General features: G+C 41.0%; 1 protein-coding gene across 5 annotated transcripts in view; it reads right to left on the reverse strand.

Moving 5' to 3' along the window:
• Positions 1–15,708, reverse strand: part of st18 (ST18 C2H2C-type zinc finger transcription factor) — a 417,712-nt gene that overhangs the window by 60,875 nt on the left and 341,129 nt on the right. For all 5 annotated transcript variants that reach the window (XM_043688314.1, XM_043688317.1, XM_043688315.1 and 2 more), the window contains 3 exons: positions 15,115–15,351; positions 6,975–7,090; positions 3,187–3,249 (listed from right to left, as the gene is read on the reverse strand). In XM_043688314.1, coding sequence (XP_043544249.1) covers positions 3,187–3,249; positions 6,975–7,090; positions 15,115–15,351 — 416 coding nt within the window. The remainder of the gene's footprint in view (positions 1–3,186; positions 3,250–6,974; positions 7,091–15,114; positions 15,352–15,708) is intronic.

Raw genomic sequence — 15,708 nt, forward strand, 5'->3', positions numbered from 1 at the left:
AGGAATTGGGAATATGGGATGGCGTTTTTACAGGGGGCAGGGTGGGAGGAGGTGTAATCTAGGTAGCTGTGGGAGTCGGTCAGTTTGTAGTAAATGTCTGTGTTGAGTCAGTTGCCTGAGATAGAAATGGAGAGGTCTAGGAAGGGGAGGGAGGAGTCTGAGACGGTCCAGGTAAATTTGAGGTCAGGGTGGAAGGTGTTAGTAAAGTGGATAAACTGTTCAACCTCCTCGTGGGAAGACTGAGCCCTTCATTTCCAGGGTTATTTGGGCCAAGAGAGCACAGGTTTGCCGAAAGTATCCTGCCTAGTTGCAGGCTCACTCTCCTCAGCTTGGTCCGGTGTATGGCTCCTCTTCGCAATGGGTGCTTTCTGGCACCACACCATTTCCTTGTGTTGAATGGACTCCTGCAATAAGGTCAGGCTCCATTGTCTAACATTCACCTGATCAGTAATGCTGATCACTTATAGCTACAGTAATAATGTGCAAGTCTGTAGACACAGCTGATTGACACAGAGTTGGACCTGGATCTCCGTGGCTGTCACCAAGCTATCCATGGAGGCAACCAGACAGAAGCACGCTGGAGCTAGTGCAGAACTGATAACACTGGTGGACTCCTCTATCCTTGTGTCTAGTTTGCTGACTGCCTGTCACAAACATGTCTGGTGTTCCTCTGCCAATCTGTGCATTTTGATGAGTGGTTGAGTCCATGGAATCATCTTCTGCCTGGGGCAGAGCATGTACATGGTTTCCAGCAATGCTCTAAGTGTCAGAAACCTGGAGCATTTCTTCCTTGACTAACTGCAGAGTTGTGTTAGTGATGTGCTCACTAAGTCTAATTTAGATAGTGTATCCACTGAAGTGAAAGTCAGGGAACTGGTGGAAGATGCACATGAAAGCCTTGCTTGTGCATCCTCTTAGGATTCACAGGCTTCTTCCTCAGAGTTGAGGGAAGTTGAGATGAGCAGAGTTGAGGATTTCCACAGCTGACCTCTTAGAGGCTGAGTGCTTTAATGGCTACATAAGTGAAGAGACAACATTAGTTGAGTAAGAGTGATACAATTTCAGAATGGCTTAACATTGGTGATAATGGGAAAGTAGGACAGCACAGCACAATGAGCTTTACTGGGTTACTTGGCCTTGAAGTCTTGATCTTCCTTCACGAGTGGTCGTGCTTTTCTCTGGTAAATTGCAACATAATTTCCTTATATGGGGTGAGGAACCAAATGCCCACCCTCTCCCTGTCATAAGCTGGCTTTAATTCTCTCATTCCAGTTGTGAGACAATATTTCCAAAAATGAGATGAAAAAGGAAGAATCCAATATGAAACAAGTTGATGGGAAAACTAATTACTGCAGATGCTGGAATCTGTACTGGAAGCAACAAATGCTGGAGATCAGAGTGGGCAAGGCAGCATCCATGGAAAGAAAGAAAGCTAATTTACTGAACCTAGACTGTTCATCAGAGCTGAAGTAGTGTGGAGGGGGCAGCATTTATGCAATAGTTGGGGGAGTGGGGAAGTGGAGTGCTAGAGGAAGAATGTTGATAGTTCAGGTTAAGTGATCAGAATGTGAGATGACAGAAAAATGGAGTGTCTAACTGCCAGATTGGAAAGAACGGGTAATCCCTCCGGAATGGGTGGAGGGGAAAGAGGACATGGTGACACAGAATGAAGAAGGGCCTGTGCCCGAAACGTCGAATCTCCTGTTCCCTGGATGCTGCCTGACCTGCTGTGCTGTTCCAGCAATAAAGTTTCAACTTTGATCTCCAGCATCTGCAGACCTCACTTTCTCCTGACACAGAATGTAACAAGTAAAACTAAAAGAAAGGGAAGGAATTTTTTATTTAGAATCCCTACAGTGTGGAAACAGGCCATAAGACCCAACAAGTCCACTTCAATCCTCTGAAGAGTAACTCACCCAGACCCGTTCATCTATCCTCTTACTCTACATTTCCACTGACCAATGCACCAAACTTAAATTCACCTAACCTGCACATCTTTGGACTGTGGGAGGAACCCGGAGCAAACCCACGCAGACATGGGGAGAATGTGCAAACTCTATACAGACAGTCGCCTGAGGCTAGAATCAAACACGGGTCCCTGGAGCTGTGAGGCAGCAGTGCTCACCACTCAGCTACCATGCCACCCTAGCCACTATACCGGAGTGGGTTTACAATTTGAAGCTATTGAACTCAAGATTAAGTTCAGAAGGTTGTAAGGTGCCTCGCCTGGTGATGAGATGTTGTTCCTCCAGTTTGGACTGTGATTCACAGGAGCATTGCAGCATACCAAGGACAGACATGTGGGCAGGATGTTGTGTTAAAATAACCAGCTATGGCAAGGTTAGGGTCATGCTTGTGCTTGGAAAGCTATGCGAAAATTACTATTGATGATACAGAAGTTGGTCAGGTGGTAAAGTCCCCAGTGAGTAGGAAGTACAGAGGGCAGGAAGAGTTAGTGTTTTTGGGAAGACTAGGTGGGTGAAAGCTATTTAATACACATAATAGTTGAATAGTTGAATAATTGAATAGTAAGAGGTTGTAGCCCATGAGCTTTGGTGAGGTGCGCATGCAGTGGCAGAATGCCTGGTGACCCTGTGATGTGAGGTAGTAGAGAGAAGATGGTGTCACTTATCGCAGGAGGAGTGCAGAAAATCAGTGACCTTCTTTCTGGAAAAACAGCACTGCCATGGACAACTGGCTTTCTCCAGGTGCACTGAGTTTGGTGGCAGGGCCTGTTTTACCAGTCAGCAAGAATAGGCACTGCCATCCTTTCTACCATCTCATCCATCAGCACTTCCAACCCTCTGCAGATGAACCGTGGAGCTAACTTGCCTTTCTGGGTTATTTCCTTTAGGATAATAGTGCAGGAGCACAGTGTGACTTTCTACCTTGAAGCGTTTTAAAAATGGAGCCAGCAGCATGAAGGCTGCAGCAGCGAGTGAGCATTTCCACCCCTCCTGCCACATGACTCCATGAGGCGAGCACCGGATGAAGAGCAAAGGATTGCATGAGAAAAGACAAAAGACATTCTGGTGATGGCAGAGTGAGCTTATTGAATCTCACTCAAAAATGAAAAAGTAAGCAGGCTAATGTAGCAGCCCATTGCAATAAACACTACTAAAGTATTCATGATTTATGTTTCAAGAAATTAATGTTTCTTTGGGATGCTGGGATGCTTTCACATACCTGCGGTGGGATGCATAATTTCCAGTTACGTGGCCACTACCGTCACATCCTGGGGTTGGGCAACTAGGAAACAACATTACAAAGAAAAAATGATCAAATTGACAGCATAAGACAAAATATCTCCAGGCGTTTAAGAATATACAATCATTACTCCATATGTGTGAGGGGTCTGTTCCCGAGAACCCTGCAAATGATGAAATTTGTAAGTTAAAATAGGTTAAAATGATTAAAAATATCACAGATACATGATTTTTGCCTGTGCATGTTAATTTCTGTTGTTACTTATTTTTTGGTACGTATTGGTGAATTTGTGATTTGTGATTTCACAGATACAGAAGATTTACTGAAATTATTTCAATCAAAAATATCCATGCCTAAATATTCCAGGAAGGTGATTAAGATACAATTTCACTACTAAGAATTTGTACTATGATTTAATATTTTGGCTTTGCATTTAATGGTAACTCTAAAGTCTGAATAATTGATATTTTGTTAACAGTCTAAAGGAAATCATTTGTAACCACTTATCACACAGAGTTTTTGCTATCCATTAGTGATTATTTTACACCTGTAGAAAGGGGGAAAGCAAATCTGTAAATCAGGAGGGTTCCTACATATACAAGAAGCTCAAGATTCGAACAATAGTTTCCAGCGGTTTCTTCACAATAATTACTTTCGGAAATTAGAAAGTACTCATTTCAAAATAAATAGATAAATAAAGACGTCTATTCATCAGGGCACTTTCCATGGTCTCAGTACGTTGTAAAATGATTTGCAGCCCAAGGAGTGCGCTCAAAATGAAATCACTGTTGTAGGGAAATACAGCAGTTAATTTCCAAAGAGTAAGGTCGACAAACTGGAGTGAGATAATACTCAATCCATTCATCCTATGACAATTTTGGTGGCGAGTTTAGCATTGACCAGGATTTCCCTTGTTTTTCTTCAAACAGTACCATGGGATTACTTATGCCAACCTGACTGTGCAGATAGGTCCTTGGGTCAATAACTCATTGAGGATGGGCAAACTAAGAAAAGAATGGAAGTTCGAACAAAGGGAGTCTGGATGGTAACCTGGAACTAGTTGAGTGCCACAGGGATCATTGCCAGGGCCACAATTATTTCCAATATATATTATTGACTTGGATGAGGGAAGTGAGTGCCAAGTTTCTGGATGACACAAAAGTAGGTGGGAACCAAGTGGCGATGATGGCACAAAGAATCCACTGAGGAATATAGACAGGTTAAGCAAGTGGGTAAAAACTTGGCAGATGTAAAATCATGTGGGAAAATGTGTAGTTATGCATTTTGACAGGAAGAATGGAGGAGCTGAATATTATTTAAGTGAAGAAAGATTGCAGTAAGCTACACCACAGAGAAATTTGGGGGATCTCATCATAAATCATTCAAAGCTAGTATTCAAGTTCAGCAGCTAATACCAAACACATGTAATGTTGGCTATATTTCAAAGTGAAAAGAGTATAAAACTGGGAAGTGGAGCTAAAACTGTATAAAGCATTACTGTACTCAGATCATAGCTGAAATACCGTGAACAGCTTTGGTCCCCTTACCTAAGTAAAATTACATTAGTATTGCTGGCAGTCCAGAGAAGTTGATCCTAATAAAGAATAGGTTTTCTTAATAAAGAGAGATTGAATAAGTTGAACTTGTGCTCATTGGAGTTTAGAAGAATAAATGGTGACCTTATTGAAACATGCAGGATTCTTTGGGGACTTGGAGGGAGGTGTGGAGAGGTTGTTTTCCCTTGTGAGAGAATCAAGGACCAGGTGACATAATCTCGGAATAAAGGGTTTTCCATAAAAGATGAGATGAAAACATCTTCTCTCAGTGGATAGTAGAATCCTTTACCACAGAGAGCATTTGAGGCTGGGTCATTATGAATAATTAGAGTTGAGATGGACAGAGTTTAATCAGTAAGGGAATCAAGAATTATTAGGAAAAAGAAGTGAGGATTATCAGATCAGCCATGATTTCATTGAATAGTGGAACAAACTGTGGGCTGAATGGTCTACTCCTGGTCCTACGTCTTATGGTTTTATCTGAAAAATGACACCAAGCAACAAATGACTTCCTTGTAGATGTTCCAGCCTTGAAACCTGTTGCGCTGTGCTGATGGGTTGATAAGTGTAAATCAGCATTTGAACTGAATGCAAGTCAAATTTTCTGTATTTAAAATACATGATGGTTGGGACTTATCCTTGTATAAGCAAAGCATTTTACATAATTTCACCACAATTTATGAAAGAGTCCTGCTGTAGGGTTACATGGGAAAATTTTACAAACACATTTTGCGTATTTGTTTAGGGAATAATACTAGTTTAGTATGATTTCATGTGTGATACTTTTCAAATTTTGAATTTACTCCTTCAAACATTCTGCCAATCCATGGTTTGAGCACAGAAAAGCAACTGGGCATCATTAAGAGATTTTGAAACAAAAATAAGCATTTTACACTTTTTGTGAAAATAACGATATTAGTTGAATCATGGAGTTCCAGGTGAGATTGCGACTGAAGCAGTAATAGATAAATGGATAATGCAGAATCTTTTGTTTTTGCAGAAAGCAAGAGGAGCATGACAGTGGTCTCCTTATGCTCCGGAATCATTTATGATTTTATGATCAAAGTGAAAAGGGAATCTCTGTCAATTGAGCTTCTTTAATTAAATGAAGAACTGAAAGAAATAAAACTTGTCTCACTCCATCAAAGGACATGGAGAAGATGTGAACATTTAAATACTGAGAGAAATTGAAGGTTTAAGCATTATAACAATGTAATCTGTGGGTTATGATAAATGTGGAAGTATAGCCAAATGGAAATGATAAAGTAATTGGCATAGTGATAGAATATGTCCCTAACATACACCTCAAAATAATCTATAGTTATCTTGAAACATTCTTGGTTTGCAATATGTGAGTTGACATACTGCTGCAGTATTTGCCCTGTTAGCCACTGCTGGCATCTTGTGATATCTGCTTCCTCTACCAGTATTTGGCACCAGGTAATAGTTATTTGAGATTGTTCACTGCTACCTATCCACCTTTCTCTGTACTATGTCTAGACCCTATCTAATGAGCAATATTAGAGAAAAAGCACTTGTGAATCTAAAAGATGTACTATTATTTATTGTTTATTTCATGATTACAGTCTGTACTGGAAACAGTAAGGAGCAGCATGGTGGTTCAGTGGTTAGTATCGCTGCTTCACAGTGCCAGGCACTTGGGTTCAATTCCATTTTCAGGTGACTGTCTTTGTGGAGTTTGCATATTCTCCTTGTGTCTGCAAGGGTTTCCTCCCACAGTCCAAAGATATGCAGCTAAAATGGATTAGTTATGCTAAATTGCCCACTGTGTTCAGGGATATGTAGGTTGGTGGATTAGCCATGGGAAATGCAGGATTATAGGGATGGGGTTGGTATAGGTGGAATGCTCTTCGGACGGTCAGTGTGGTCTTGATGGGTTGAATGGTCTGCTTCCACACTGTGGGGATTCTATGATTCTAAATGGAAATTTGGGACACTGGGACTCCACACAGACAGTTACCCAGGGTGGAATCAAACCCAGATTCCTAGCACGGTAAGGCAGTAGTGCTAACCACTGCGCCACCCCATTACTTTGATATTAATGCAAAAAAAACTTTGAATTTGCTTTGACTCCTTATATATCACCCTTCCCAAAGTCAATCCACCCCCATTGCTTTTTTTGTACCTGTAATGTTCATTCTTTTAAAATAATAGCTACATGTCTTTGTACACAGGTAGGTCATGACTCACGTTATGAGCTCTTTCTTTGAATCTTTGCTCAGAGCTTTGGACTGTGAACTTGTGACAGTCACCTCACCAGGGTACCTCCTTTCTTCCATACCTTCTTCTGGGCCAATGTCTTCTTTCTGCAATCACAACAAATCAAACAATACAAAATACATATATAGTCGAATTTCCAGTGCAAATTGTTTTCCAACATTTAAAGTGTTTTTTTTATTGAGTTTCTGCTCAAACACATTAGTATATTTCCAAATGTAAATTCTGTCATGAACAAATGCTTAAATCATTTTTAAAAAACTTGAGAAAATGAAAAGTTGAAAAAATATAAATTTACAAAAGCTTTAGTAAGTACTCCTTAATATATTTGAAAGAAGTAATTTGCCACTAATGTTCCAGAAGTGACACACCTTAGTGGATAGTACTGCTGCCTCACAATGCCAGGGACCCAAGTTTGATTCCAACCTAGGGCGACTACCTGTGTGAGGTTTACGCATTCTTCCCGTGTCTTCATGGGTTTCCTCTGGGTGCTCTGGTTTCCTCCCACAATCCAAAGATATGCAGGTAGGTGAATTGGTCATGCTAAATTGCCCCATAGTTTCAGGAATGTGTAGATTAGGTGCATTAGTCAGGGGTTCATGTGGAGTGATGGGGTAGGGGAATGGGTCTGCATGGGTTAATCTTCGAGGAACGGTGTGAACTTGTTGGGCCAAATGGCCTGTTTCAACAATGTAGGGATTCTATGAAAAAATATTGTAATATCATAGAAACACATTGGCCAGGATTTACTGTAACCAGAAAATATATATTTTTCATTCAACTTTTCCTGGCACATTTAATCTCCACTAGTGTTTGCACAGTAAGTTGCCATAATGAACTACAAAATGAACTAGTGCCCTCTACAGGGGAGGTCTGATCTGTGTGAACAGGGTAACCAACAAGCATATCCTTAATCAATTAGGTTGACCAATCATTAATGGACAGGGAATATAAATTACTTAATTCAATATCAAGTTAGGTGTAGAATCAAAATAAGGAAAATGAAAAATGGGTTAACTCAGTACAAACAGAGGAATGGCAGAAAGAAAAACAAACTGTTCTTGAAATATCTTGAAACATCGTTTTTTTCAGGTAATTACAGGCCGGTGAGTCTCCCGTCAGTGGTGGGGAAGCTGTTGCAGAAGATTCTGAGGGACAGTATTTATTCATGTTTGGAAGCAAATGGACTTGTTGTGAGGGGAAGGTCGTGTCTCACCAACTTGTTTGCATTTTTTGAGGAGGTGACAAGAACAATTGATGAGGGAAAGCAGTGGATATTGTCAAAATGGACTTTAGCGAGGCACTTGATAAGGTGCTTCATGGTACAGATCCAGGATGCGATGGTTGGATGGATACAAAACTGGCTTGGTCATAGAAGACAGAGGGCAGTGTGGAAGGGTGCTTTTCATAAAGGAGATAAATAACTCGTGATGTTCTGCAGGGATCAAAGTGCTGGGACCTTTCTTGCTTGTAATATATATAAATGATCTGGAGGAAAATGTAGGTGGGTCTGATTAGTAAGTTTGGCAGAGTTGCAGATAGTTAGGAGGCTTGTCAAAGGGTACAGCAGGATATTGATAGATTGCAGATTTAGGCAGAGAAATGGCAGATGGAGTTTAATCTGGACAAATATGAGGTGATGCATTTTGTAAGATCAAATTCAGGCACAAGTTATGCAGTAAATGGCAGAACCCTTAGGAACGTTGACATACAGAGGGATCTGGGCATACAGGTCCACAGACCCCTGAAAGTGGAAACACAGGTGGATAAGGTGGTCAAGAAGGCATAGAGCATGCTTGCCTTCATCGGCTAGGCATTGACTATAAAAGTTGGTGATTATGTCATAGCTGTACAAAACTTTAGTTCGGCCACAGTTGGAATACTGCATGAGTTCAAGTTGTCCCACTATCAGAAGGATGTGGATCCTTTGGAAAGTGTGCAGAGAGGGGTTTACCAGTATGTTACCTAGTCTGGAGGTTTTAGTTGTGAGGAGATGTTGGATAAACTTAGATTGTTTTCACTGGAAAGATAAAGGCAAAGGGGTGACCTGATAGGGGTCTACAAAATTATGAGAGGCATAGATAGGGTGGATAGTCAGAGGCTTTTTCCCAGAGTGCAAAGGTCAACTATAAGAGGCACAGGTTCAAGGTGAGAGAGGAAAAGTTTAGGGGAGAAGTGCATGAAAGCTTTCCACACAGAAGAACACATGCCAGTGGAGGTTGTGGAAGCAGGCACATTAGCAACGTTTAAGGCATATCTTGACAGACACATGAATGTGAGGCAAGCAGGAATAGATACCACACAGGAGCATTAAGTAATGGGTCTAAATAAAGAACAGGAATTGACACAGGCTTGGTGGGCTGAAAGGCATGTTTCTGTGATTTTTTTTATTGTAATTAAAAATCGGGAGAAATATGACCCCAGATTTAAAAGAGTTTATTTCAAGTGCCTAAAAAATGATTTATCAGGCTATTAAAATAGATTACTAAAGTTGAAATGGACAGGTCCAAATTTCTGAGATGAGCTTAGTCCGAAGCTATATGTACAATAACTGCGTGTGCACAATACCTTGAAAAAAGGAATGAGACAATGAGATGGTGTTTCCCATCTATTATGGAGGAGTACTGCAACTCAGGTAGCAACTTTTGTTTTTTCTTCATATCTTTTGCAGTTGTAGAGTCATAAAGCTGTACAGCATGGAAAATAACCTTCGATCCAACTCATCCATGCCAAACAGATATCTGAATTAATTTACTCCCATTTGCTAGCATTTGGCCCATATCCTTTTAAACATTTCCTATTCATGGACCCTTCCAGGTGCCTTTTAAATGTTGTAATTGTCCCAGCCTCCACCACTTCCTCTGATAGTTCATTCCATACGTGCACCATGTTCTGTGTGAAAAAAAGTTACCTCTTAGCTCCCTTTTAAATCTTTCCACTCTCACCTTAAACCTGTGCTCTCTAGTTTTGGACTCCCCCACCCTTGGGAAAAGATCTTGGCTATTTCACCCTATCTGTGCCCCTCATGATTTTATAAATTAACTTAAGGTTACCCATCAGCCTCCGACACTCCAGGGAAAACAGTCCCAGCCTGTTCAGCCTTTATTGCTCAAAATCCTCCAGCCTGGCAACATCCTTGTAAATTTTTTCTGAACACTTTCAAGTTTCACAACATCTTTCCTGTTGCAGGGAAACTAGAATTGAATGCAATATTCCAAAAGTGATCTAACTAATACCCTGTACAGCCTCAACATGACCTCCCAACTCCTATATTCAGTGCTCTGTCCAATAAAGGAAAGGATATCAAACACCTTCTTCACTATCCTGTCTATCTGCAACTCCACTTTCAAGGAACTTTGAAACTGCACTTCAAGGTCTCTTTGTTCAGCAACACTCTCCAGGACCTTACCAACAATTGTGTAAGTCTGCCCTAACTTGCCTTTCCAAACTTCAGCACCTCACATTTATCTAAATTAAACTCAATCTGCCACTCCTCGGCCCATTGGCCCATCTGATCAAGATCTCGTTGTATTCTTGGTAACCTTCTTCGCTGTCCACTACACCTCCAATTTTGGTGTCATCTTACTAATCATATCTCCTACGTTCACATCCAAATCATTTATATAAACGATGAAAAGCAGTGGACCCAGCACTAACCCTTGTGGCACACCACTGGTCACAGGCCTCCAGACAGAAAAACAACCCTCCACCACTTTGTCTCTTACCTTCGAAGTTAAAAATAACACAGCACCAGGTTATAGTCCAACAGGTTTATTTGGAAGCACTAGCTTTTGGAGCGCTGCGCCTTCATCAGATAGTTATTCTAAATAAATATGTTGGAATATAACCTGGTGTGTGATTTTTAACTTTGTCCGCCCCAGTCCAACACCGGGTCCTCAACATCATTCTTCCTTTGAGCCAGTTCTGTATCCAAATGTCTAGTTCTCCCTGTATTCCATGTGATCTAATCTTGCCAACCAGTCTACCATGCCGAACCTTGTCAAACGCCTTACTGAAGTCCATAAAGATTATGTCCACCACTCTGCCTTCATCAATCCTTTTTGATACTCTCTCAGAAAAATTAATTAAGTTAGTGAGCCATGATTTCCCCTGCGAGGAGAAAGTGAGGTCTGCAGATGCTGGAGATCAAAGTTGAAACTTTATTGCTGGAACAGCACAGCAGGTCAGGCAGCATTCAGGGAACAGGAGATTCGACGTTTCGGGCACAGGCCCTTCTTCAGGAATCTACCATGATTTCCCCTGCACAAAGCCTTGTTGACTATCCCAAATCAGTCCTTGCCATTTCAAATACATGTAATTCCTGTCCCTCAGGATTCCTTCCAACTACTTGCCCATCACTGATGTCAGGCTCACAGGTATATAATTCCCTGGCTGAAAATGTATTGCTGGAAAAGCGCAGCATGTCAGGCAGCATCCAAGGAATAGGAGAATCGACGTTCCTGAAGAAGGGCTTATGCCTGAAACGTCAATTCTCCTGTTCCTTGGATGCTGCCTGACCTGCTGCGCTTTTCCAGCAACACATTTTCAGTTCTGATCTCCAGCATCTGCAGTCCTCACTTTCTCCTCTATAATTCCCTGGCATTTCCTTACCGTCTTTCTTAAATAATGGCACCACGTTAGCCACCTTTCAGTATTGCAGAACATCACCTATGACTATTGTTGATAGAAATATCTTGGCAAATGGCTCAACAATCAGTTCCCTAGCTTCTCACAAAGTTCTGATAGGTGCTGGGGCCTTATCCACCTGTATGCATTTCAAGACATCCAGCACCTCCTCCTCTGTAATATGGACATTTTTCAAGATGTCGCTATTTATTTACCCAAATTCTCTATCTTTCATACCTTTTTTTACAGTAATCACGATACAAAATACTTGTTTAGTATTTCCCCCATATCCTGCAGTTATACACGAAGGCAGCCTTGATGATCTTTAACGAGCCCTACACTCTCCCTAGTTACCCTTTTGTCCTTAATGTATTTGTTGAATCCCTTTGGATTCACCGTAACTCTATTTGCCAAAGCTATCTCATGGCTCCTTTTTGTCCTCCTCATTTCCCACTAAGTATACTTCTACTATCTTTATATTCTTCTAAGGATTCACTTGATCTCTGCTGTCTATACCTGACATATGCTTCCTTCTTTTTCTTGACCAAAACCATAATTCCTCTAGTCATCCAGCATTCCCTACATCAACCAGCCTCACTTTTCACCCTAATTGGAACAGACTGTCTCTGGACTCTCGTTTCTCATTTTTGGAGGATTCTCACCTTCCAGCCATCACTTTGCCTGCGAATATCCACCCCAATCAACTTTAGAAAGCTCTTGCTTAATACTGTCAAAATTAGCTTCCTCCAATTTAGAACTTTAACTTTTAGATCCAGTCTATCCTTTCCATCACTACTTTAAAACTAACAGCATTATGATAACTGGCCCCAAAGCACTGCCCCACTGACACCTCAGTCACCTGCCCAGTTTTATTTCCCAAGAGAAGATCAAGTTTTGCACCTTCTCTAGTAGGTACATCCACAAACTAAATCATAAAATGTTCTTGTACACACTTAACAAATTCCTCTCCATCCAAGCCCTTAACAATATGGCAGTCCCAGTCTATGTTTGGAAAATTAAAATCCCTCATTATTACAACCCTATTATTCTTACAGATAACTGAGACCTCCTTACAAATTTGTTTCTCAATTTCTTGCTGACTGTTGGAGGGGTTCTATGGTACAATCCCAATAAGGTGATCATCCCTTTCTTAATTCCAAATATCTCCCAAAGTACAGCCTTAATGTTATTCCTAATCAAAAATGTGATTTCCCCTCCTCTCTTGCCCCCCATTTCTTTCCTTCTATCGCAGCTATACCCTGGAACACTAAGCTGCTAGTCCTGTCTATCCCCAAGGCATGTTTCTGTACTCAGTATGATGTCCCAGTCCCATGTTCCCAATCATGCCCTGAGTTCATCTGTCTTACACATTAGTCTCTTGCATTGAAATAAATGCAGTTTAATTTATCAGTCCTACATCGTTCTCTGCTTTGTTCCTACCTGCCTTGACTGCTAGACTTACTCCTTTTCCCAACTGCACCAGTCTCAGACTGATCTCTTTTCTCAGTATCTCCCTAAGTCCCATCCCTGTCCCCCATGAGTAGTTTAAATTCTCCCGAGCAGTTGTAGCAAATCTCCCTGTAAGTATATTAGTCCCTTTCCAATTCAGGAGCAATCCGTCATTCTTATACGGGTCACTTCTACCCCAGAAGACATTCCACTGATCCAAAAATGTGAATCCTTTTCCCTTGCACCAGCTCCTCAGCCATGCATTCAGCTGCTCTATCCTCCTATTCCTACTCTCACTAACTCACAGCACCATGAGTAAACCAAATATTACTATTCTCAAGGACTTCCTTTTTAAATTCTTGTGTAATTTCCTATGTTCCCTCCTCAGAAACTTGTCATTTTCTCCTCATATGCTGTTAGTTCCACTGCGTGTAACAACCTTCTGCTGGCCCCTCTCCCTTCTGAGAATATTCTGTACTCTCTTCGAGATATCCTTGATCCTGGCATCAGGGAAGCAATTCTGCTGTCACTGTGTCTGTGTCAGCGTCTTTGACCAGAGATTCTCCAATCTTGGAACCTGGCATGCCCCTAAATACATCAGAGCCAGTGTTGGTACTAGAAATCTGGATGTCAGTGCCACATTCCTCTTTGAGTCCATTACTCCCTATATTTTCCAAAACAGTATACCTGTATGAGATGTGGATAGCCACAGGAGGCTCCTGTACTACCTGTCTACTCATCCTACCTTTCCAGGAGGTAACCCATCTATCCAACTTGATCTGCAATTCTTCTCCCTTCCTGAAGCTGCCATCCATTAGACCTCCTCGCGCCAGTAAATTCCTCATTGTCTTTAACTGCTGCTCCTACTGATCCATGTGATCTGATAGGATTAACAACAAAATACACTTCCTGCAGACATAATCATCAGTAGCATAGAAACTCTCCCTAATCTCCCATATCCAACAGGAAGAGTGCATCACTCTACTAAAGGCTGTATTTGCACCTTAACAATCTACAGACCCAGAAAATAGCACAATCTTACTGCTCTAAAAATATTGTTCGAGAATATCTCTGTACGTATGTTTTATATTTTTAAAGTTTAATCAAGAGACAGATCTCAAAAAAACACATAATCAAGAAATACCCTACTCTACTCACTAATGTAGACTTACACAAAAAAAGCAAGCTACACTTTTAAAAAAGCCACCTAGCTGCTCCCTTGTTGTGAGCTCCCCCACATAGGTTTCTCCAACGTCAGCTCCAAGGAATTTCACTGTTTATTTTTCTTAGATCAAACTCCGATGTCCGGAGATCCTTGAAACTAAGCAGCTGAGGCAGTCAGCTTTGCAGGTTCACTGCTCAGTCACACAGTTGTGCAGGTTTACTTCATCTCCCGTTTGTTTCATCTCCCACATGATCCCTGCTTGCTCTTTCTTCCTCCTTTTTTAAAATGCTGCTGTTTTGACGTCTTTTTTCCAGAAGTTCCAAAACAATGTAGTAACTTATAAAACAGTAATTACTGCACCAAAAGTTTCAGAAAATCTGCTCCAACACTAAAAATACCTCAAAATGGAGCAACTCTTACAGCCACAATTTTTTCCTGTCCTCCATCTTGGATTACCGTTGGATTTACTCCTTAAACATTTTTCTCTGAGTTGTGCTTAAATAGCAGTTAGTGCCATTAACCTCTGTTATTTTTATTGTAAGTTTTGATCCCATATGCACTGCAATTGACCTCTTGCAGTGGAGACCAGTGGCACTGTGAAATTGGAAAAATGAATACATGTAAAATAATGAGCTGGAGATGTAATTTACAGAGATGAACCCTGACTAGCAGCATGGGCGGTGGTGGTGGGGTGGGGGTGGGTGGGAGCTGGGAACGGATGACTGAACCATCCCCATCCCCAAAATTACTTGATTTCTCTAACAAAGTTCTGTTATTATGTCAAGTTTCGTCCACACAACGGTAGCTGACAATTGCAACCTTCATTTACATATGGCTTACATAAATGATCAAAAAGAAATCCTTCTGTATTACCTCTTTCTCCTCTTCCTTACGTATCTGTGCTTTAGTGTAATTGACAGGCGTGTCCCATCCTTCTTGCTCACACAATGCTTGGTAGTACTGAGGAGTTATCAAGATACTGTTTAGGTAAGAGGGGGGAGATTCCGGTGTGCTTGCTGCAGAGATGACAGTGGCAACTTTGTCTCGGTTCCTATTCTTGTTCATGCTTAAGTCAAGCGTTCCATTTTCATCCACTTCTATGTCTGTGTTCTGCATTAAAAAGGCCTACAACTGTTATTATTTGAAATACATATGTGATCTATTATAATGTATTAAAGGGGTTACATTACTTTGAAGATTATTTTATGAAGCATAATTTCCCAGTGTAATGTATTCGTTCCTTGTTGCTTCAATTCAACTATAATCCTGAAACTCCAATTGATGACCAGCTCTGACAAATTTTAAAGATTGTAGATGACCTTTAATCCTTTAATAAATACCTAAAAATAACCATTTTTACAGCAGGTTCTGGCAAGTTCCAATAAGTAGTAATGTAGCTGCTTGAAAAAGTGTAGTTTATATATTATATATAAAATCTTATCACACAAGTGAGACAGAAAACATCAA

This window comes from Chiloscyllium plagiosum, chromosome 4, assembly GCF_004010195.1.
Source record: "Chiloscyllium plagiosum isolate BGI_BamShark_2017 chromosome 4, ASM401019v2, whole genome shotgun sequence".
Classification (NCBI taxonomy): Eukaryota; Metazoa; Chordata; class Chondrichthyes; order Orectolobiformes; family Hemiscylliidae; genus Chiloscyllium; species Chiloscyllium plagiosum.